Source organism: Aythya fuligula, chromosome 2 (genome assembly GCF_009819795.1).
Source record: "Aythya fuligula isolate bAytFul2 chromosome 2, bAytFul2.pri, whole genome shotgun sequence".
Taxonomy (NCBI): domain Eukaryota; kingdom Metazoa; phylum Chordata; class Aves; order Anseriformes; family Anatidae; genus Aythya; species Aythya fuligula.
This window is the reverse complement of record NC_045560.1, coordinates 102,757,833-102,780,999: the sequence shown is the minus strand read 5'-3', so window position 1 is coordinate 102,780,999 and position 23,167 is coordinate 102,757,833. Positions and strand designations below refer to the sequence as shown.

At 35.9% G+C, this 23,167-nt stretch overlaps 1 protein-coding gene across 1 annotated transcript in view; it reads right to left on the bottom strand.

Moving 5' to 3' along the window:
• The window catches only part of CDH19 (cadherin 19), a 66,778-nt gene that overhangs the window by 9,662 nt on the left and 33,949 nt on the right, over positions 1–23,167 (bottom strand). Inside the window, 6 exon segments of the mRNA XM_032181449.1 lie at positions 3,760–3,881; positions 12,653–12,789; positions 15,399–15,652; positions 16,858–17,042; positions 18,010–18,174; positions 18,825–18,944. Of these exon segments, the coding sequence (XP_032037340.1) occupies positions 3,760–3,881; positions 12,653–12,789; positions 15,399–15,652; positions 16,858–17,042; positions 18,010–18,174; positions 18,825–18,944 (983 nt within the window).

The window sequence follows — 23,167 nt, the reverse complement described above, 5'->3', positions numbered from 1 at the left end:
CACCAACCGCATGAAGTTCAATAAGAGCAAGTGCCGGGTCCTGCACCTGGGACGGGGAAACCCTGGCTGCATGTACAGACTGGGCGATGAGACGCTGGAGAGCAGCCTAGAAGAGAGGGATCTGGGGGTCGTGGTAGACAGCAAGTTGAATATGAGCCAGCAGTGTGCCCTGGCAGCCAGGAGGGCCAATCGTGTCCTGGGGTGCATCAAGCACGGCATCGCTAGTAGGTCAAGGGAGGTGATTGTCCCGCTCTACTCTGCGCTGGTGCGGCCTCACCTCGAGTACTGTGTGCAGTTCTGGGCACCACAGTATAAAAAGGACATGAAACTGTTGGAAAGTGTCCAGAGGAGGGCTACGAAGATGGTGAAAGGCCTTGAGGGGAAGACGTACGAAGAACAGCTGAGGTCACTGGGCCTGTTCAGCCTGGAGAAGAGGAGGCTGAGGGGAGACCTCATCACAGTCTACAACTTCCTCGTAAGGGGGTGTCGAGAGGCAGGAGACCTTTTCTCCATTAACACTAGTGACAGGACCCGTGGGAACAGGGTTAAGCTGAGGCAGGGGAAATTTAGGCTGGACGTCAGGAGGGGGTTCTTCACAGAGAGGGTGGTTGCACACTGGAACAGGCTCCCCAGGGAAGTGGTCACTGCACCAAGCCTGTCTGAATTTAAGAAGAGATTGGACTGTGCACTTAGGCACATGGTCTGAACTTTTGGGTAGACCTGTGCGGTGTCAAGAGTTGGACTTGATGATCCTTAAGGGTCTCTTCCAACTCAGGATATTCTATGATTCTATGATTCTATAACCTTGATAAATTTTTATTATTACTATTGAGAAGAGATTGTTGAGTGATATACTTAGTGACAGTGTACAAAGGATGGAAATTCCTTAGGAACAGGTTTTTCTTTTCTCAGAGCAAACAAAATATCTAAGGTGATACGAATTTGGGTATTGGCAGGAAGTTCAAGATATCAGTGAAGAACAATAGCTGATCCCTAGTGTTACACTGGGAATAAATAATAGTCTTTATTTTGGTAAGGGGATAATATTCCCAGAATATTCCTAATATGAACAAGAACAGAGAGCAAAACTATACATATGGTCTAAAACATAAATGAGTAACATATTTTTATGATATTGTTCTGCCATATGCTACAAAAAAAAAAAAAACAAACACCACCACCACCAACAACAACAACAACAAAACTCTGTTGGTATTTGATGAGGTTTTGCTGGTACTATTTCCATGTCCAGAGGTAAGAAAAAGCTTTTAAAGGTTGTATATTTGACCATAATATTCAAGGTCTATCAAGTTACACTGAATATGCAGATTCAGCTTGCATATAGCAGTAAGACATAAAGACAGCTTCTACTACACTTCATTTCTAATTTGGCTACTAAAATATAGAACTACCTACCATTGGCAATCTATTAAAAAAAAAAAAAAAAAAGTCCAAGAATAGATGATTTGCTTTTTACACATCCAGTTTTTGTTCTGACTAATAATTATTTAACCACATATTAAAAATATCTTTGAAATGTATATTTTTAGAAATGTATAATTTGAAAAATCACAAAATTACTGCAGCTTTAAATACTGCTTTGCTATTTCATTATTAAGTTCTGTAATTTTATATACAGAATGCATTAATTCCCATAAATTTCATCTGTATCTGTTCCAATAAATACAATACTGAGGAGTACATGTCTATCTGAAAAAAAAAAAAAAAAAATCCCTTGTTTTGGTTTGCACTGTGCTGTTCTTACACAAAGCTAAGATTTCTATGGTTATGTTCAGCATATTCACATGTTTTTAAGGATTCACCCTAGAAGTGGAGGACAGTGCAAACCCTTAATGTTTATTTCTTACTATACCACTTCCATTAAGACTCAGCAAAACTGAGATGAGTCTATAAAATATTCAGAAACCAATAGGCGGCTCTGATTTTGCTGAGCATACAATAAAATTCACCAGGAGAAAAGCTGTATATCTATATCTATATAAATAGATATAGATATAAAACACATTTCTTAGACTTCTGTACATCTAATCTCAGAGATTCTAGCCTTTTACTGGGGACATCATCACCACAGACAGAAACACTGCACTTTTTACTTGTGAGTCAAAATTTAGGAAAAGCTTGATATTTTTGTGTGTGTACAAACAAATAAACAAACAAACAAACAAAAAGTGAATATTTTGCTTCTGATTGTTGTATTGACTCGAATTGCTGAAAAATTTCTTACTTCAGGTCTTATTTTAGTATAGAACCTTTTATAATCCAGCAGCCCACCTGAAAATGTTTGTTGGAGAGGAGAGGAGAGGGGAGGAGAGGAGAGGAGAGGAGAGGAGAGGAGAGGAGAGGAGAGGAGAGGAGAGGAGAGGAGAGGAGAGGAGAGGAGAGGAGAGGAGAGGAGAGGAGAGGAGAGGAGAGGAGAGGAGAGGAGAGGAGAGGAGAGGAGAGGAGAGGAGAGGAGAGGAGAGGAGAGGAGAGGAGAGGAGAGGAGAGGAAGACATTTACTTTAATGCTTGCCATTTGACCCGACAATATATTAGCTGAAGACCAAGGGATATGCCTTTCTCCAGCTACTTCTGAAGCACAGGTAGCCTTTGCAGATGGAAAACTACCACGTGCATAACAAACAAACCAATTGCTGATGTAGAAACATATAAATGGATGCAAAGAGCTCTATAAAATTCCTTTTTTCAAGAGGAAATCTTTATTTAACTGCAAACTAATCAAGGTCTGAGTAAATCAATCTGATGTAAAAAGAGAAAATCTGTGACTTAGAAATCAAAACAGAGCAAAATATTTGAACAGAACCATCACAGATATCCCAAAGGTCTAATTTTTAAGTCAAAAGAATTCATTACAGGATTAAAAAACATACATATTTTTTTCTCTGTTTTTAGGTATTTGTTGGTCAGTTTGAACCTAAAAAACAAAACAAAACAAAACAAAACAAAAAAACACTTTGAACATCCCCCTTTTTTTTTCTTTTAGTTTTCTTGTCTGGAGTCTGGCTGCACTCTTTTTGAAGAGTTTGTCATAGATCTGAATAACTTAGAAAAAATGTAAAACAATGAAGAATGAAGAGTGAGCAATGTACATTATGGGTATTAGGAGATTAGAGAGCTATTGGATGTGATAATATGCACGTGGGGAGGAAATAGAAAAAAAAAAAAAAAATCCTGGGAAGGATATTTGATACAACAAACCCTACATTTTCCAGCTATTGAAGATATAAGTATTTGACTTAAAGACTTGCAGGTATCTTGCAGGTACTCAACTGAATTCACTAAGGTTTGAATTTAGTTCAAAACACATGGTTTCTAACCAAAATATTCTAAACCACACACATGAAAAAAAAAAAAAAATCTAAATGTTGTCTAAATCTGGTTCTCCCAGATGATGTTATGCTGTGACTGAAAATCTCAGGCCTAGGTCTTATACCTGTGACATTAACGTGAATCAAATCTGTTATTTATTTGTTTGTTTAGAATGTTAACTGTCAAACAAGGAGATGTATCTTTCTTTTACATGTTCTGTGGTGCTTTATTCAGTAAGGGAAAATACCTATCAGTCTTCTGAAATTTGTATTTCAAACTGTACACATATCAACAGAATTATTTTTGGAATTAGACAAAATATATCCTATGCTTGTAGTACTAAAATAGTCAATCTCAGAGGAAATAGTGTCATCTCAGATCAGATCTTCATGGCAATGAGAAAAATGGTAGCTAACTCCTTAACACTTACCTGGTTAGAAACCGCATTTTCACAAACAAATGTTTCATAAAATTTAGCGAATTCTGGTGCATGATCATTAACATCAAGAACTTGGATATATACATATGCTTCTGAAATTTTTTCAGGATTTCCTAATGGTTAAAAGAAGATGGAAATAAAAATTTATAAGTTATCTGCTATATATTTTAAAGTAATATAGACAAGAGAGAATATTATTTATATTTCACAGTGGAAAATAGTTACTGACACTTACAGACACATTAAATACTAAATCTTTTAAAATAATTCTGTTAATATATAACCTGCAATATGATTTAGCATGTGCTTTTGAAGTTAAACTTCTAGTCTTAATTGCTAACATAGAAATAAGGGTGCTTTTTTGCTTTGCTGGGGTTCTGTCTTGAAATGACTTTGTTTTTCTTCTCCAACATTATGTTAAATTACAATAGAATGTCATAGTACTTCTTACAAAAGTTTAGATATGTTCACTTTTTCATTTACTAAGTTGGAAACTGATTTAAATGTAAAAAATAAAATTTGATCTGCAGAAATTAAATGAGGTTTTGTTCATGAAGAGCATCTTATTATCATGCATACCACAATGATTGGTCACAACTTTTAAGAAATTCTATTACAATCCCTTGATATACTTATACTTCTTTACTACACTGTACTCCTTTCATATTTTGAAATTTTGAAGTTTTTAGTGAAAATCTCACCAAAATTTACATAATTTCAAAATACTTGTGCCACTGCTAACCATGAATAATTGTAATAGACACTGATAGTTGGTCCTAGCCGAAACGGAAAGTTGAGACTTCTATAAAGAACAGAGCTGGAATTTGGAAAAACAGAGCTATTCTACCCACTGGTCCCAAACATATATTTGTAAAGAAGTCTGTGTTTACCCAGACATGTGTACAGCTTTACTCTTGATGGAATTGTTAGATGGGATTACAGTTATTTTCCAAGTACTATTCACACAGCAGATTTAATACATAGGCATTTGATACTCATGAAAGCTTTAGAGCTTCTCTTAGATGAATATACTTTACTACTGTGGCTATGTAAAAGCTATGTTAATATGGCTTGTTTCCAAATGAACAGGAAAATAAAGTTGCCAATATAAGACACTTCAATTCCTGCATTTACTGCATTTACATTTGGTTATATTGCTGTAACTGTCTCAGACAAGGAAAATCCAAACCTAATTATAATAATTTAATGATAGAAAATTGTGTGTGGAATAGGCCCTAAAATCAATCAATCAATCAAAGAAACAAAACCTTATGCAATAAAAATGTTCATAAATGTCACCTTGTCCTGGTTTCAGGTGTGATAGAGTTAATTTTCTTCATAGTAGCTGATACGGTGCTGTGCTTTGGATTTACAATGAAAATAATGTTGATACCAGTTGTGGTTTAACCCAGCTGGCAGCTAAGCACCATACAGCCATTCATTCACCCTCTCCCCTCCCTCTCTGGGGTGGGAGAGAGAATCAGAAAAAAAAAAAAAAAAAGAAGCCTGTTGGGTTGAGATAAAGACAGTTTATTAGGACAGAAAATAAAGGAAAATTAACAATAATAATAATAATAATAATAACTTGTACAAAACAAGTGATGTACAATGCAGTTGCTTACCATCCACTGACTGATGCCCAGCCTATCCCAGAGCAGCCAGTGCCCCCACCCCAGCCAGTCACCCCATATTAATTGTTCAGCATGATGCCATATAGTATGGAATACCCCTTTGGCCAGTTCAGGTCAGCTCTCCTGGGTCTATCCCCTCCCAGCTCCTGCTGAACCCCCAGCCTGCCCACTGGCAGAACAGAGCGAGAAGCTGAGATATCCTTGGCTTAGTGTAAGTACTGCTCTGCAACACTTAAAACATCAGTGTGTTATCAACATTATTCTCATCCTAAATCCCAAACACAGCACCCTACCAGCTACTAGGAGGAAAATTAACTCTATCCTAGTCAAAACCAGGACAATACCATGCTGATGTTTTATTTGTTGCTTAGTAATTCTTGCACTAAGCCAAGGATTTTCCTACTTCTCGAAGTGCCCTGAGAGCAAGGAGGGTGGGGTACACCAGAATTTGAGAGGTAACACAGCCAGGACAGCTGACCCAAACTAACCAAAGGAATATTTCAAATCACATGACACCTTGCTCAACATTTACATTGGACATACCCAACCTTTAGGAAGGACAGGCTAGGGAGATGAGTATGGAGTTTCACCCTATATGTCAATGTCCAATTGGAATGTATGTGGCTCTGCCTTGGGATGTTTGAGGAGCTAAAAGAGAATTTATGGGTTAGGATTAAAGGGAGGGCAGGGACAGGTGATATTATAGTGGGGGTCTACTACAAGCCACCTGTCCAGGAAAAAAAAATAAAGATTAAAATTTCTAAAAACTGTTAGGAAAAGTCCTGGTCCTACTTGGAGACTTTTTAACCACCCTGACATCCGCTGGAGGGACAACACAAAAGTGTATTAAGCAATCCAGGAAGTTCATGGAATGCATCGGTGATAAATTCTTTCTCCATGTGATACAGAAGGCAAAGAGGAAAGGTGTTGTACGGGACCTTGTTCTCACCAACAAAGAGGGACTTGTGGGGAATGTATAGGTCAAAGGTAGTCTTTGTTTCAGTCACCATGAAAATGTGGAGTTCAAGTTCCTTAGGGCAGCTAGGAGGTCGCACAGTAAACTCACTAAACCCCATCCAACCTGGCCTTAAACACTTGAAGGGATGGGGAACTGTGTTCAGTTTTGGGCCCCTCGCTACAAGAAGGACATCGAGGTGCTTGAACGGGTCCAGAGAAGGGTGAGGAAGCTGGTGAGGGGCCTGGAGAACAAGTCCTGTGAAGAGCGGCTGAGGGAGCTGGGCTTGTTCAGCCTGGAGAAGAGGAGGCTCAGGGGCGACCTTATTGCTCTTTACAGATACCTTAAAGGAGGCTGTAGTGAGGTGGGGGTTGGCCTGTTCTCTCACGTGCCTGGTGACAGGATGAGGGGGAATGGGCTTAAGTTGTACCAGGGGAGTTTTAGGTTAGATGTTAGGAAGAACTTCTTTACTGAAAGGGTTGTTAGACATTGGAACAGGCTGCCCAGGGAAGTGGTGGAGTCACCATCCCTGGAAGTCTTTAAAAGATGTTTAGATGTAGAGCTTAGGGATATGGTTTAGTGGGGACTGTTAGTGTTAGGTCAGAGGTTGGACTCGATGATCTTGAGGTCTCTTCCAACCTAGAAATTCTGTGATTCTGTGATTCTGGGAATCCACAACTTCTCTAGGCAACCTGTGCCTCACTACATTCTAAGTAAAGAATGTCTCCCTTATCCTAATCTAATTCTCTCTTTTAGTTAAAGCCATTACTCTACTCCCTGAACAAAAAGTCCCTCCCAGCTTTCCCATAGCCCCCGTTTCGGTATTGGAAAGTTATTATAAGGTCTCCCTGGAGCCATCTCTTCTCCTGACTGAACAACCCCCACCCTCTCAGCCTGTCTTCATAGGAGAGGTGCTCCAGTTCCTTGAGCCCCCTGTGGCCCTACTCTGGACTTGTTCTAACACATCCATGTCTTTTTTGTGCTGGGGGCCCCAGACATGAATGCAGTACTCCAGGTGGGATCTCACAAGAACAGAGTAGAGGGTGAAAATCACCACTCTCAATGAGCTGGCCATGCTTCTTTTGATGCAGCCCAGGATAGAGTTGGCTCTCTCAACTGCAAGTGCACAATGCCAGCTCATGTTTAACTTCTAGGCAATCAACACACCCAGGTCCTTCTCATCAGAGCTGCTTTCAATCCATTTTCTACCCAGTCTGGGAGGAATACAGAGATGTCCAAGCAGCGAGGGATCAACTTAAGAAGCTTAAGTCCAGATAGAATTGAATCTGTACAAGGACATCAAAGCAAACAAGAGGTCTTCTACAAGTACCTCAATGACAAAAGAAGGCTAGGGAAAATATGTGCCCTCTCTGGAAAGAAACAGAATACTTACTTATTCAGAACATTAAAAATGTTTAGGTAATGAAACCTCTGCTTTAGCAAGGGGGTTGAACCAGATGACCTGCAGGGGTTCCTTCCCATGTTAACCATTCTGTGATATTGTAAACCATAAAACTGGGATGAGTTAGCCGGGGGGGGGGGGAGGAAGATTGCCTTTACTCATGGATTGGCTGGGTATCACATGGCTGGTGGTGAGCAATTGCATTGTGAATTACTTGTTTGGTTTTTTTTTGTTTGCTTGTTTGTTCTGTTTCCTTCTCTCTCTCACTTTTTTTTTTTTTTTTTTTTTCTTTGCTCTCTTATTAAACTGCCCTGTTCTCAACACACAAGTTATGCAATTTTCTTTCCAGTTTTCTCCCCTATCTCACTAATGACAGATCTGAAAAGAATGTGTTAGAAAGAACAAATTGTTTATAATCTGTTATAAATAACAGTAATAATGAATAGTTACTGGTCACAATGTTGAATTTTTTGCTTTTGAAGTTGTTGTACTTGCTCTCCAAGTTGTACTATGTAACCTCTTATTTGCTGTATATGCTTCTTTTTTGCTGCTTTTTTTTTTTTTTTTTTTTTTTTTTTTTGCTCTGTGGGCTGTTTTAAGGTCACTTTTCATTTTATCACTTGGCTGTACTGTGTAACACTCCCTCATGAATGATAAAAGCAGTGATCACAAGCCTAATCTGATACCTGGTCTCAGCATTACTGTTAACTTTGGGAACCATCTCTTGAAAACTATCAACAATTATACTTACTACCTTTTCTCCTCAGAGATCCGATCTGTGGAGGAAGGACAAGGAATGACACCTTCCCCTTCTTCTTCACCTTCCCTTCCTACTCCAGGCCAGATACAATAGCTCTTAAGAATTTTGAATTTCTTTGGATGTTTAAACCTGTACTGATGTCTCCTGAATGTGTTTCTAGTTTGGTGAAAGGTTAAACATCTATTTAAGAATATCACCCAGAGATCTGCTGGGAAACAAGCTAGTTATGAATGTCAGGGTGTGGGAGATAGTATGGACAGGTACGCAGAACAGTGGGCACTTCCACTGTTTTGGAACTTTACCTCTGAACAAGTGCAGAATCCTGAAAACTGGTAGTGTTTGGAAAAATATGCTGTCACTGGCAATTCCAGAGAGATGTAAATCACTGCAACATTCTGCGGCCTGGCCCATTTCTACTGAGCTATGTTCAACACTATTCAGCACCCTCAAGGGGAAGAAAATGTCTCTGGATCTGATGCCAAGACTGAGCTTTGAGAAGCTAGAAAGCCTTTGACTTAGTGTAAGTACTGATCAGCAACAACTAAAACATCATTGTGTTATTGACATTTTCTTTATCCTAAATCCAAAAGACAGCATCTTACAAGCTACTATGAAGAAAGTTAACCCTATCACAGCTAGAACGAGGACACACCTGAAAACAGCAGAAGGAAGATCTCAGGGTACTGAATACCTCTTGGAAGTCCTTCACCTATCAGCAAATTCAATCCACGTTTAGATGGCACTAATCATCACTTAGCTCTTAGAAAGGTCTGCTTTCACCACAGTGTAATATATCTACACCAGTAGGCAAGAAGTTTTGTAGCAACAATACTATTCATACTTACTTGAATGTATTGTTGGATAAGAGACACAACGGAGACATTTTCCAATAAATAAAATCATATTAAGATATTCTAGGAGCACTAAATATCTATTAGATTACACATGTCAATATCTCAGTCTGCTCTGTCTAAAACACAAGTATGTTACTCACAGAACATTCATTACAGTTAAAATATGCTTCACGATGTGTATAAGTGTCACTGCTTATCACCCATTCAGAAGTCCTTAAGACATTTTCTTAAAATAATCTAATGGACTTTTAAGAGAAACCTTTCTGCGTCACTTCAAATTATATGGCTTTGGGTGGTTCTTACATTTCTTTTTAAATTTATAATCCACTAGTTCCTTGGAGCAGACATTTGATTTCTTGGGACTTATGGAATCTGTGTTGATAGCTTTGAGTCTTTTGCCAAAGAAATGACAGCAAAAGCAAGTACCACTGAGATAAATGGCTAGATAGTCAGCAGTTTCACATAACTATTCCTCCTGTGAAATCATTAGAGCTGTGTTAATTTACCAAAGCTTATGATCTGTCAGTGTCATCTCAGAGATAGTTCTTTGGGGAATGACATTTCTTGTGTTTAATCCCAATATTCACAATAATATAATAGACAATGAAATAATGCTTTGTTTATTTATTTTATTTTATTTACAAAAAGTAGCACACATCCCTTTTAGAAATCATACACAGAGCGCATGACTTAACCTTTTTAGTTAGGTCAGAGATGGGTGTGTAATAGACTGTAATTCTATAAGGAGTGAGGGGAAGATTTTAGTGCCTTCAGCCATACACAAAGAGGCATGGGTAGAGCCCTGCCATCTGTCTTGGCTTATTCTTAACTTGCTTGTTCATCAGATTCACGGATGCTGTGTTGACTTACATCCTACCATCAAATAAATGCACACACAAACAGCACCTAGGTACTAGTAGGGACATTGGAACTAATCTGAAAAGAAGTCTATCAACAAAAGTATATATGGCCAAAGAAGGGTGACAATTACACACTGAATTAATGATATGATCCATGACTGAAACCTTCAAAGAGCTATAAATTCTGCAGTCATGAAGTAGCTCTATAACACAATAAAAATGGACATCTGAAAAACCCTATGGACAAATGACTGTTGTCTCTTTAGGGCAAGTTTAAGTAAGACTAACTTTTCCACCAGAAATATAGAGAAATGAGAATCAAATTGAGCTCAAGCCAGTTGCTATCATGGGGATTTTTTTCATTCATGTTTAGTTCAATTGAGGGAAAGCTGAGCCAGTCATTCTAATTAAAAAATTAATTAATTGTCTGAAAATCATCTTCTGACTCAATAAATCACTGTCATGTAAATATAATGGCTTAAGGATCTTTTGCTGTCATGTTTGCTTCTGTTATGACTGTTAGAATGCTTCTATTTATGCTTTAGACTTGCACTTGGTGGAAGCTTATTAAAACCAAGTAAAAACTGATCAAATAAATCTTGATTTCTCTTGAGCTGGAAAAAATCCTATGTATAAAGTGGAATAAGGTTCAGCAGGTTGCAGGTTTCCACTACTTGAGTTTAAACTCACGTGAATTAGATCTTATTCTAGGCTCCTTTAAACACAGTATCTCAACTGAATGATCCACATCACAAGTCATGAAATAACAGGCAAATTACTCTCAATAATTTCTGATCTCTGTCATCACAGTAAAGGCAAAAGGCTTGGGTCCTGTATAAATGCCAGGACATTGAATAAGCCCCCAGAGAGGTTGCTGCTGTAATGCAGTTTCAAGTTCTATCTCAACTTCAATGAATAGCTAGTGTGGATGAGGTCTAATGTCATTTTGATTTGGCCTCAGTGGAGCTACAATGTCATCCACATGTCATCCACAAAATGTCTCATGTACATAGTGTATGGTAGGACTATATTTCAAGGAATAAAATGTTACTAGTTCAAAATATAAATAATTTCAGGTATGTCCATAGCAAGGTGACCTAATTCCAATGCTTTGGAATATATTTTTATAGACAGTGACCTTATCATCACTAAAGAAATAAAGAATAAAAATAAGAATGTGGAGATAATGATTCTGTCTGCAATAACTTTCATTACTATGAAAGACCTGCTTTTTTTCTGCTCAGGAGATACTTATTCATTTGTAACATTTGGTTCTTTCCTTTTTTATTGTTTAGCTAAACAGAAAAGTCCAGACCAAAATCATCCTGCTGTGTTTCCATAGTGTTATTCAAGACATGACAAAAATATGCCAGAGATCAACTTTACCATCACCTGCCAGCTGTCCAACAACAAGAAAAGTGAGATATATTTATATTTAAAAACACACAGAGAAGCTGAAAAGGAAGGTAATACTATCAATTTTCAAACACAAAATAAAGACTTCACTGAAAAAGGTTACTGGATATGTTGCATTGAACTTCTAGCAGTAAAATTCTGACATATATACAGGGAATGCTTCCTTTGAGGAACTAATGAATATATGTTTAAAGTAGATTTAACAATAAATAACATTTCAATGAGATTCAGAATTAAACTAACATGCTAAAAGTATTTAGCAAATCTGTTTGGTTTATTGATTAGCCAGTTTTGTATATTTGTATATTTTGGCTTTTTCTTCTCCTTTGTAGGGATTGATATGAAGAGTTTTTAAAAAGTATCTTAATAATCTTGTTAAACCACTTTATAAATTAGTAGCTGTTAATTTTCTAGAGCATTATCCTAGAGTTAGGGCAAGCAGGTAACCAAAAGTACAAATGGAGGCAATTGTATTTGACTTTCAAACAAAAATGAGAGATGAAAACTATATAAAGGAGATTTCAGAGATTTAATTGTCACTGAAGAGAAGTCTAACTGATTTAGGCCTTACATTCACAATTAATTTGAGCCACAGGTTTCTGACTGGTGTTAAATTAGACCCTGGCTAATTTCACAGTAGTCAAAAATCTGGTGTGAAATTAACCAGGGTTTAATTTAACATAAGATCTTGCACTGCAGGAGCAATTCATATGCTTCAGTGTAACTTGAAAGTGTTACATGCACAATTCCATTACAATTTCTTATTTATTTATTTATTTATTTATTTTTTATAAGGTCATCTTTTATGAAAGAGCACAGGACCTTGGAGCTCAAATGCATTCTGCCTCTATTTAACTATTCATTTTAATAATGTTCCTTCTTATAGCAAGCGATAGTAGTATAATGAGAAGGAAGCATGCATTCTTCATTTAAAATAAGGCATATTCAGAGGATAATTACAGTTTGCAGTATATAAAGCACAGTGTTCCTTAAATTTCTTACTCACTGGTTTCTGTGGCTGTAACAGTTATGTTGTGCCAAGAAGCAATCTCTCGGTCCAGAGGTTCAGTTGTAATGATTGTTCCATTGTGTTCATTGATGCTGAACAATCTCTTTAAATGTATGCCTTGAACAATAGAATACCTGCACCAAAAAAAAAAAAAAAAAAAAAAAAAGTGAAGCAAGAGATTCCCTAATACAGAAATGTTCCTTGAGAAGGCCATATAAAGCTATTGTCAGCTGAGAAAACAAAGCTGTGCATATATCCATATAAATGTGTGCTGCAACAACTCAGAAGTCATGAAAAATGTACATTTATAAACATTTAAAATTCACTACTGCCAAGATCAAAGCTCTTCTTTTTATAAAACTAAATATGTCTGAGATCTATATTAATGTGAACTGAATCTGAAATGCATTATTCATTCTTACATCTAAGTCAGGCTCACAGCAGGTGAATGACTTCGCTGAAAAGAAACAGCAAAAGTGCCACTTGTGAAATGAATAACACTAACAGCTAAGTGGAGGTATAATGGTAAATCTATTTTATCATTGCTGACATGCTCTGATGCTGAGGGAATGGGCATTATAAAGAAAGAAAGACAACTACGTATAATGAAGCATCACATAGGCAGGCTACAAAATCCTAAAGTAGAAGATGATTGCAAATGAGTCCACTGCTCCTGAGTCTTCATTTAAAACACTGGATGCTATGTCCATATGCAGACATGCACGTGCACACATATGTACATACATACCATTCAAATTGTTAAAGTCACAGGCCAGAGATGGACTGAAAAAAGACACCAGAGATATTGGTTCAAATGGAAAGGATATTTACCAATATTCTTTCATGACATGAAAAAAATCAATCAATCAATCAAACAAACAAACAAACAAAAAAACAAAACAAAACAAAAACAAAAACAAACAAAAAAAAACTTGTGCCACAGTTCCTAGCAGAGTCCATGTCACAGAAGTAAAATCTGTGTTCAGGGTTTAAAACGTTCTTACCATTCCACTTTGGAATTCCCACAATTAATTATTCCCTCTTTTATTGTACGCCTAATTTTGTTTCAAAAAGACTTTCTATCTCTTGTTGGTATTTAATATTGTTGGTATTTAAGACTAGGTATTTAAGACGTGTCAGCATTTGGATGATTCTCTAACTTTTGATTTAGAGTTAGCTTTTTGTCTGTTTGGAAAATCAGTAAGAGAGTAAATGAAGGAACCTTCATAACACAGACAAGGTATTTCTTTTTGTTTGAGACAAACACCACTTGGAAAAAATATATTTAGGGATTTATAATTCAATCTTTTTTAATTAGTTTATTTTTTTATATACAAATTATGTGAATATTTCTCATCCTTTGCATCCAAAGCTTGTTGGAGGTTTCTGACACTTTTTTTCTTGGATTTTTGTATTTTATTTTTTTTTTTAAATCTGATTACTGATGAATAATTTTTAGAAAATCAATGCTGGATAATTTGTTTGTTTGTTTATTTATTTATTGTGATTTTGCAGACCACAATATGCCTTTATGTTTTTTGTTTCTTTTTTTTTGGTTAATTTAGAAACTGGAGTTCTGATTCAGCACAGCCAGATATCTAGATTATGTGTACCTGCTGTCATTTATAATATCAATGGTTTCAAAATTAGATTCATATGTGGAAGTTAGCCAAATATTTGTATATGGAAGTGACATGCTCTATTTTAAAGCAATTCAGTGATGCAATATATGTTTCATTGTTCAGACATACTGACTTCCTAGCAAGTTCCATGAAAGTATTTCAGATTCAGAAGTCATAGATAAGCACTATGTTTGCATGTTTTATTGGAGATGCTAGAAAATCATCTAATTAAACAGCAAAACATGTCATTTAAACAAAAAGTTAAGTATATAACCAAGAAACCAAACCTAAATTTTTATACAGTCTTTTTTATTCTTATTTAATCTAACCTATAACTATCTTACTAAATAACATTAAATTAATCAGAAAATATAGTAAATGGCACTGCATACTACTGAAACCCTAATTATGCTATATTTGTGTGTGTGTGTGTGTGTGTTTGATTTTGCTGTCAGGAATCTGACAAATTAATCTATACACCATAAATTATTTTATACATCATTCATTTGTCCCTGTATCTTAGCTTCTTTAAACTGCTGAGTACAGTGAAATCAAGTAACATGAGAATTCTAAACCCTGTGTTAAAAAATAATTGCCTGTTTTCTCCCTTAAGAAACAGCAAAATTAATTTTCAAAATTATAATCCTGGGGTATTTGTTTATATATTTACATAATATAATGTGGCAGATGTAGGGAATTGGTAAATTTTGGTCTTGCTAAGTTGAACAGATATCAGAGGAACTTTTCTGTTTCTCCCTCCTAGCAAACAGTCCATCTCTCCATTTCTACAGCAGATATGGGAAACAGACTGGAACACCTCTAGGCACTTACAGCTTTGACTATGATACCCTGGCTCTGCTGTTTTGCAGAACTTCTTCCAGGCCACTGTATAATAAATTTTCCCATCTCAAAATGATCTTAAAGCTGTACAAAGTTCATTTATTTAGATTTTGGGCTAGGGATCAGGATTTAACCTAGAATAACACAGGTTATCACAATGAAAGCACGATCGATTAACTACAATCATGAGCCAAAGTAAGGAATACAAATAGTCTTTGGAGACTTTGAAAATCCCATCTCTGATTATATTTGAGGACTATTCAGATTTTTAAGTTAGGTACCTGACTGGGCTGTTAACATTGTCCGGATCTCTTGCAGAAACAACGCCTACCAATGAGCCATTTGTAACCCCTTCAGCTATCTCCATCACATAGTTCTCCAAGTTGAAAACTGGAGGTTCATCAGCATCTTGCACACTGATTTTGACAGTAGTTGTGTCCTCAAATGGTCCTTCTTTCAGAAAATTGTCATCAATGTATCTGTTTACAACTTTAACACTAACACTGTGTCTCCTCTTGCTTTCATAATCCACTCTCTGTTAAGAAAGAAAATGAGATGTGGAATATTTCCTTTTTTTATGCATTTGAATTAAAAACAGATCTTTAAGTGGTGTGAAATTAAAGGCAAAATAATGTTACCTTTCGGATTTTTTAATAGATACTACTAACATTAAGCAAATATCTTTAAAAACACTTTAACAATTAAATGATGCAATGTTTTATTTGCTTTTACATGTAGACTGGTTTTCTTGTTACCATTAAACAACACTTCCCACAGAAAGTCACCCCTAAGAAAATACCTTCTTTTATTAGTACTTGCATTGCCACCATAAGTGTAACTTTAGCAAACATTATTCTTGACTTTAACATAAAGAATGGGAATCAATTAAATTCCGCTTTAATTTAGTCTTCCAGATTGTTAGCATTTACCCTCTAAAAGAAGAAAAGAAAAAAAAAAAAAAAAAAAAAGCATCAGAGAGCTTAATAAACACCATTATATTATTATATTTGACAGTCATTATCACCTGAAACAAAAACAAATTAGAAACCTTCCTGACCTGTAATAAACTGAAATTAGAAAAAGAAATAAAACCACCACCAGCAACAACAAAAAATGTTATAACATTCAGTTCTTCAGGCTCCTGGATTTCACTAGAGACTATTGAACTTTATCTCAGCAGAAGACCCAGATGGCCCAAAATGCTTCCTCTTCCTATGTGATGTCAAAATAAGTAATACATTCCCAAATCCTCTGAAATATTGTAATTAATAAGTTAGTATATTTAGTGCCTTTATAAAGCTATGCCATTGCAAAAAACTTGACTGCCTACCCAACATTGTAATACATTCTGGTTTCAGTTGAGTTTAACAGGAGGTGTTGAAGTGCAGGAGGTATTATGTGTACATTTTATTGATAAAGATTTTACGGATGATGCACAGAAGATATACTCATAATGGGGTACACTTTGTTACACAGCTAGGAATAATATTAAGATACTTTGACTATCAGTATTGTATTTAACAGTTACAGGAATGTGGAAAAAAAGTAAACAGAAAGAAAAATGTTTCTTTTTATCCCCCAAATATTCCAGTCAAATCACAAAGCCTGAGGAAAAAATAAATAAATAAATAAATAAATAAAAATAATAAAAAATAAATGGTATTTTATAAAACATCCTTTTTATTTGAGGAGGTTCTTTTCTCTATTTAGGGATTTTTCAGAAAGCTTCTGATGTCTCACCTTTTTTAATAAGATAATTCCTTCTTGAGTCTCATTGTCAGTAATGATGTCAAAAACATCTGAACTATCTCCTTCAATGAAATAGTTCATGGCTGCATTCTCCCCAATGTCGCTGTCTTCTGCCATGATTTTGCCTACCGTAGTGCCCACAGGAGCATCTTCAGAGACATTCAAATAGTATAGTCCTGAGGAAACAAATACTATCACAGTTCAGTGATCCATGGTTTATAGTTATTGAGAGTATGATGGCCTGAGGTTCTCAGAAATCAGGAAAAAGTCCCCAGCTTTTAATACTTTTAATAGACCTATGTATCTAATCCAGTAATGGACAGACAGGATAATCAACTACAGCAGGGTGAAAAAAAAAAAAAAAAAAAAAAAAAAAAAAAAAAAAAGCAGTGGATTGCAGCACTTTCCAAAAAACATTTTATTAGTTCTTCCCGCCAGCGTATCTCCCACGTCTGCAACAAACTCCCTGGACACAGACTGTCACATCATTTGTCAAAAGCTCACAGTACCTCCCAAAATAAATAAATAATCAAATATTAAAATCAAAACAAAACATAACATTACAAACAAACAAAGAGGAGAGGAGAGGAGAGGAGAGGAGAGGAGAGGAGAGGAGAGGAGAGGAGAGGAGAGGAGAGGAGAGGAGAGGAGAGGAGAGGAGAGGAGAGGAGAGGAGAGGAGAGGAGAGGAGAGGAGAGGAGAGGAGAGGAGAGGAGAGGAGAGGAGAGGAGAGGAGAGGAGAGGAGAGGAGAGGAGAGGAGAGGAGAGGAGAGGAGAGGAGAGGAGAGGAGAGGGAGTTGTATCCTATTGTTGAGCACAAAATATATATAAAGCAAGATATTTATCTCCAAATATGTAAGATATTTATCTCTAAGATAAAGATTAATATATAAGATATTTATTTCTAAAGCCTCATGATAAAAACAGAAGGCCTGAGGTCCTTTGATAGTGGTTGGTTTTCTGTTCCATTCATTTTTTTTGTCTTTATTTTTTGTTTGCTGTAAACAAAGCATAGACTTGTTCAGAAATAAATAAAAAAAAAAAATAAAAATATAAATAAACACCCTATCATCGAACTTAACAGAGCTACAGTAAATCTAAATTTCCTAAAGTCTTCAGCTACTGTAAGAAGCTTATACTCACTCTCTATGAATTTAGGTGGATTGTCATTCATGTCAGAGAGATTGATGGTAACTGTAGCTGTTGCTGAAAATGCCCCAGCTTGTCCCACCATATCTTTGGCTTGGATGATGACCAAATACTGATCTTTTGTTTCTCTGTCCATTTGGGAAGCCATTCTGATGACCCCTGAAAATATAAAGCCATTTTTTATATCCCTGACATATAATAGTCATGCTTTTTCCCAATATCTGACTATATAATATGGGTATAAAATGGAACATTGGTCACAGTTGTGGATTTATGGTCTACACTATGCACGGCACACCTGTCCTAATGCTGGAAATTAGTACTCATGGGAACATCTACACTGTGTTACAGATTCATTCTTAGAGTTACAGGGAGCAGAACACACCATATATCTTCTCTACCATATGTAACCATCTTCCCCAGAAATCAAGATTTTGGAGAGATATCACATATCTGTGGTTTCTCCAACTACATAGAGATAGAAATGGTCACATAGTGAGTCTTAGAGCTGCTAAGTCAAAAGTGTGTCTCTCTGGGTCCACTTGTTGAATAGGGTACTCAGAATCTAACTAAATTCTTCATTCTCTAAAAAGAGATGTAATCTCAGCTTCCCTTGGGAAAGAAAGTAATGACTTACTTATTTGTTTGTTTAAATCTAGGAGTTATGCAAAAATGCAAAAATATATGGTGATATCAATTGATATTCTTGCAGAAATGAAGAAAGAAATATTTGCTTGTATCTACTTTATGTTTGTTTGTTTATTTATTTATTTATTTATTTATCAGGTGACAAGATCATTCTGTAGTACCTGTCTTTGGCTCCACAGAGAAATAAGGCTGACCCTGAATGAGACTGTAAATCAGACGGGCACTATTCCCATAAGAAGGATCATCACCATCAGTGGCTGTTACCTGTGCGACCGAAGTACCTCAAAAAAAAAATAAAGTGGATTATATTTATTCATTGTCTACAAACACATATTGAAGTTACTTATTGCATTTCTCTGGAATTATCTACAGGGCTATTTTAAACTGTTGCTTATGCCTCTTGTCCTCTCATTTTTTTCATTATTGTTTCTCTTCAGTGTTTTTCATCTTGTATAAATTATTTCATAATTACACAGCACAAGCTCTTTAAAGACATTTTAATAAGTCAGTTATATTATCAAACCCTCCTGAAAATTTGCAGGAGCAAATTCACCTTCTAAAATCCATCATCAGAAATGGAAAATATTCCATAGGCAACTATTTTGATGCATTCAGATTTTCAATTAAAATAAAATGAAATAACATACAACTTTTCAGCACTGTCTATATATTGCTTAAAATTGTACATCTTATGCCTTTTCCCCTAATTTTTGGCATGTAAATGAAGTAGAATAAATTGTTTAACCTCCCCTTGAATATTCTGCTAAGTATTTTATGGAACTTTTCTTTAAGAATAAGAAAAAAAGCGACTTTGTCACTAGTAGGCCCACTACCTGACTGAAAGAAATTACTTGTTAGCAAGGAAAGCAGCCAAGAAGTATGACAAGGCTCTGATAACATTTCATATTTTTGAGTCTTTAATGAGCCTTTTCCATGGCAGAATGCACAACAGAATCAATCTGCAGAGCTTGATTTTCATCTCTAACTGAAAGCTGGCTATATTCTATAAACAAGATTGCAGAAAATTCAGGGTGCCATTAATGATGATTATTCTTTGAAATGTATTATTCACTGTAGCATAATTTCATAAGGTAAACTTTATTTTTGTCTCCTTTTTTTTTTTTTTTTTTTTCCTTACCTAGTTCTGCACAACATAAATATCACTTCTTGTGAGAAAAAGCAGGAAATACTTTTTTTTTTTTTTTTTTTTATCTGGTGTATGTTCATGTTTGCACCTACTTAGAGCTGTAACATATACTAATATATATATTAAAAATCTATGTATAGTTATACTGGAAGAGAAAAGTAATGATGGAGCTCAAGGAATTAGATCTGAATCTTTTTATGGTCAAACTACAAGTCAATAATTATTACCAGAAAAACAAATACGTTATTTGTTGAGGCATATATGCGCTTCATAAATAACAATATTCTTTATCAAGGCTAAAAGATAAACTAAATGAAAACATCTGGCTATACTGCAGCTAAGTTCACATCAGCTGCAATCTATGGAAAACTGTTCTGTATTAACTAATACTGAAAATTTAATCTTTAAGGAATTTTAGCATGACTATAATGCACTTGTTTAAAAAGAAATTGAGTGAATGCTAAAAAGGAACTGATCACTGTGGATAATACAATATCAAGCCTGTTATAAATTCAGTTTTCTACTAAAGAAACCCAAGCAAGGTACCAACAACCATATTCAGAAATGGACTTGTTTACAGCACCATATTTAACAAGATAGAACAACAACAGAATGAAGAACTGCAAGGTTATTGTTACAGCTCCTTGAGTCTCAAACATTTAAAGACAGATTCATTTTCTACAGTTTCTGTCCATTAGAAAGAAATGTTGAAACTAAAATAGCATTTGCTGCTTCTCTAAGCCCCAGAATAATTTTTTTTTTTTTTTTTTTTTTTTTTTTTGCTTGCTTGTTAACTCTTCCATAGTATCACAGAAGGGAGAAGGATGGAATTTGCCCAGGTGGGCTCAGGGAGAAGCAGCGTAATGGAAACATGAAGCAGGCAAGGGACAAATATTTCATGATCAGTACATGAGCTTCTAAATTAAATATGGACTATGAAGGGAGCAGAAGAAAAATGTTGCCCAGATTTGGAAAACTTTTTTTTTTTTTTTCATTTTTTAGTCTTTCACTGCTATGAAACCTCTATTTCTTTGTACATTTAACCCATATCAAAAAAAGCAAACCATTTGCCAAAAGGAAGTATGCTTTTACCTAGACATTTGTGTTTGAATGATAGAAATTAGAGCAGTAATATTAATGTTCCCAATAAATTTTGAAAAGAAAGTTCGGCCATTTTTTTAATTCCTTGGTTGGAAGAGAAAAATTGACCAGATAAAATTTATTTATTCATTTATTTATTTATTTTTCTGAACAAACAAATAAACAAGACCACCTCTTGACATTCCAGCCATTATATAATGACAGCAATCATATAATTGATATAATAAAACTCCAACATAGTTTAACATAATTTATGTGAAAACTGCTATAATGCCAGAGACAAATCAACTAAATCTATCTGTGAGCTTTAGAACATGCATTTTCTGAATATGTGAGTCTGTGTGACATCGATATAAAGTTTAGCTCCAAATATGTGTTGTGTCTACATAAATGTCTTAAGCGGCATAGTAAACATGTTTACACATTCTGTGCTTTTCATTAGGTTCTATTTAAAGCAAATTACTTTTTTTTTTTTTTTTTTTTTTTTTTTTCTGATTGTTATATAAGATTTACTTTACATTCCTTTGCCGTTGGTTTTACTTCTTTTGGACAAAATATTTATTGTGCCACTTATATATTGCAACCCGTTAGGTAAACTAGAAGGCCCTTGTATAAAAATAGTTACTCATTTTTCTAACTAGAGTTTGAAATCTACTAAAACAGTAATTACTGATATATTATTGCATCTGACCTAACCATTCCATCACATATACCGCATTTGTACACTTTTAACAGCTATATGGGAAGCACTTAATGTAAAACTGCACGGAATGCCCAAGGGAAAACTGCAGTCCTGTACTCTTAGAAGAGTTCATTTGCTGACACACTTTTCATTCACATTGACACTTGCATTTAAAATCCTAATAAAGTTTAGTACTGAAGATAAAAGAGAGCTAAGAAAGAAGTAAAATATATTCTAATTTGTTGTCACATTAGTATACATTTAGATATTTGTACCTAACTTTAGGTACAAATTATCTATGCCTGTTTTCTGGTTTTTCTGTGGTTTTCTGAAGCAAGTAATACATGACCAGCTGTGAATTATTCTCTTCGCTTTCTTAGTTCCAGACAAAAAGCTCAGCAATTGTGAACTACTTTTCTGAGTATGGACCATGCTTCCTAAGCAAGTTTTTTCATAAAAAGATCCCAGGTCCAATATAATTGAGCTGAAACATCATTAGAGAGCTCTGAAATGGAGCAAAGACTAAGACTCTCTATTGCACTGTGCCATTTAAAGTAATTCCGGTCTATGTTCTTACTATGCAGAAGGAGATTCTGTTTTACTGGGAGAAAAGCACTGTGATTTTGATTGGTTAGTGTTTCTGTCCATTTGGGAAGTTCAAAATTCCCTTCTAAGGATTAATGCTTTAAGATATACATCAAATGAGCTTTCACCTCAGAAGTGCAATACTTGGAGAGGCAAGGTAAGTGAGCCCAGAGAGGACAGCATGGTGTGGCTCAGCTGTTTCATGTATTGGAGCTATTAGGGTGTATACCAGTATATACCATTCCATTTATACTCTGTATGTCTCGAAATACACTTTAGTATGCCAGTATCTTAGTTTAACGTGGGTAGGTAGCTGAGCACCATACAGATGCTCTCTTATGCCCCATCCCCAATAGAACAGCGGGAGAAAATATGATGAAAGAAAAGGCTGATAATAAGGACAAGGAGATCACTCACCTACCACCACAGACAAAACAAACTTGGCATAAGGGAAATTAATGAAATTTATTACCTAAATACAGAGCACATATAGCAGTCTAAAGAAGTGAGAACTAAAAGCAAACTAAAACACCTCCATGATATCCACTCTCTTCTATGTCCTCTCTCCAAAATGCACAGGGGAACAGGGAATGGGGGTTGTGGTCAGTCCATAATGCCTTTTCTCTGCTTCTTCACTCGCTTCCTCTGCTCCAGTATGGGATCTGTCCCACAGGATTCAGTCCTTTCGCCTGCTCTCCAGTGGGGGCTGTCCATGGGCCACAGGCTCCTCCACGCCATATCCACCTGCTCCACTGAGTGCTCCTCTACAGGCTGCAGCATGGACATCTGCTCCCTGGACTGAAGGGAAACAGCCTGTTCCACCAGGGGCCTCTCCACAGGCCACAGCGGAACTTCAGCTCTGGGGCCTGGAGCACCTCCTGCACTGACCTTGTGGTCTGTAGGGTTGTTCCTCTACATTTTTTCACTCTCTCCCATATGCTCTTGCACAGCAGATTTTTCCTTTCTTAAATATGATCTCACAGAGGTGC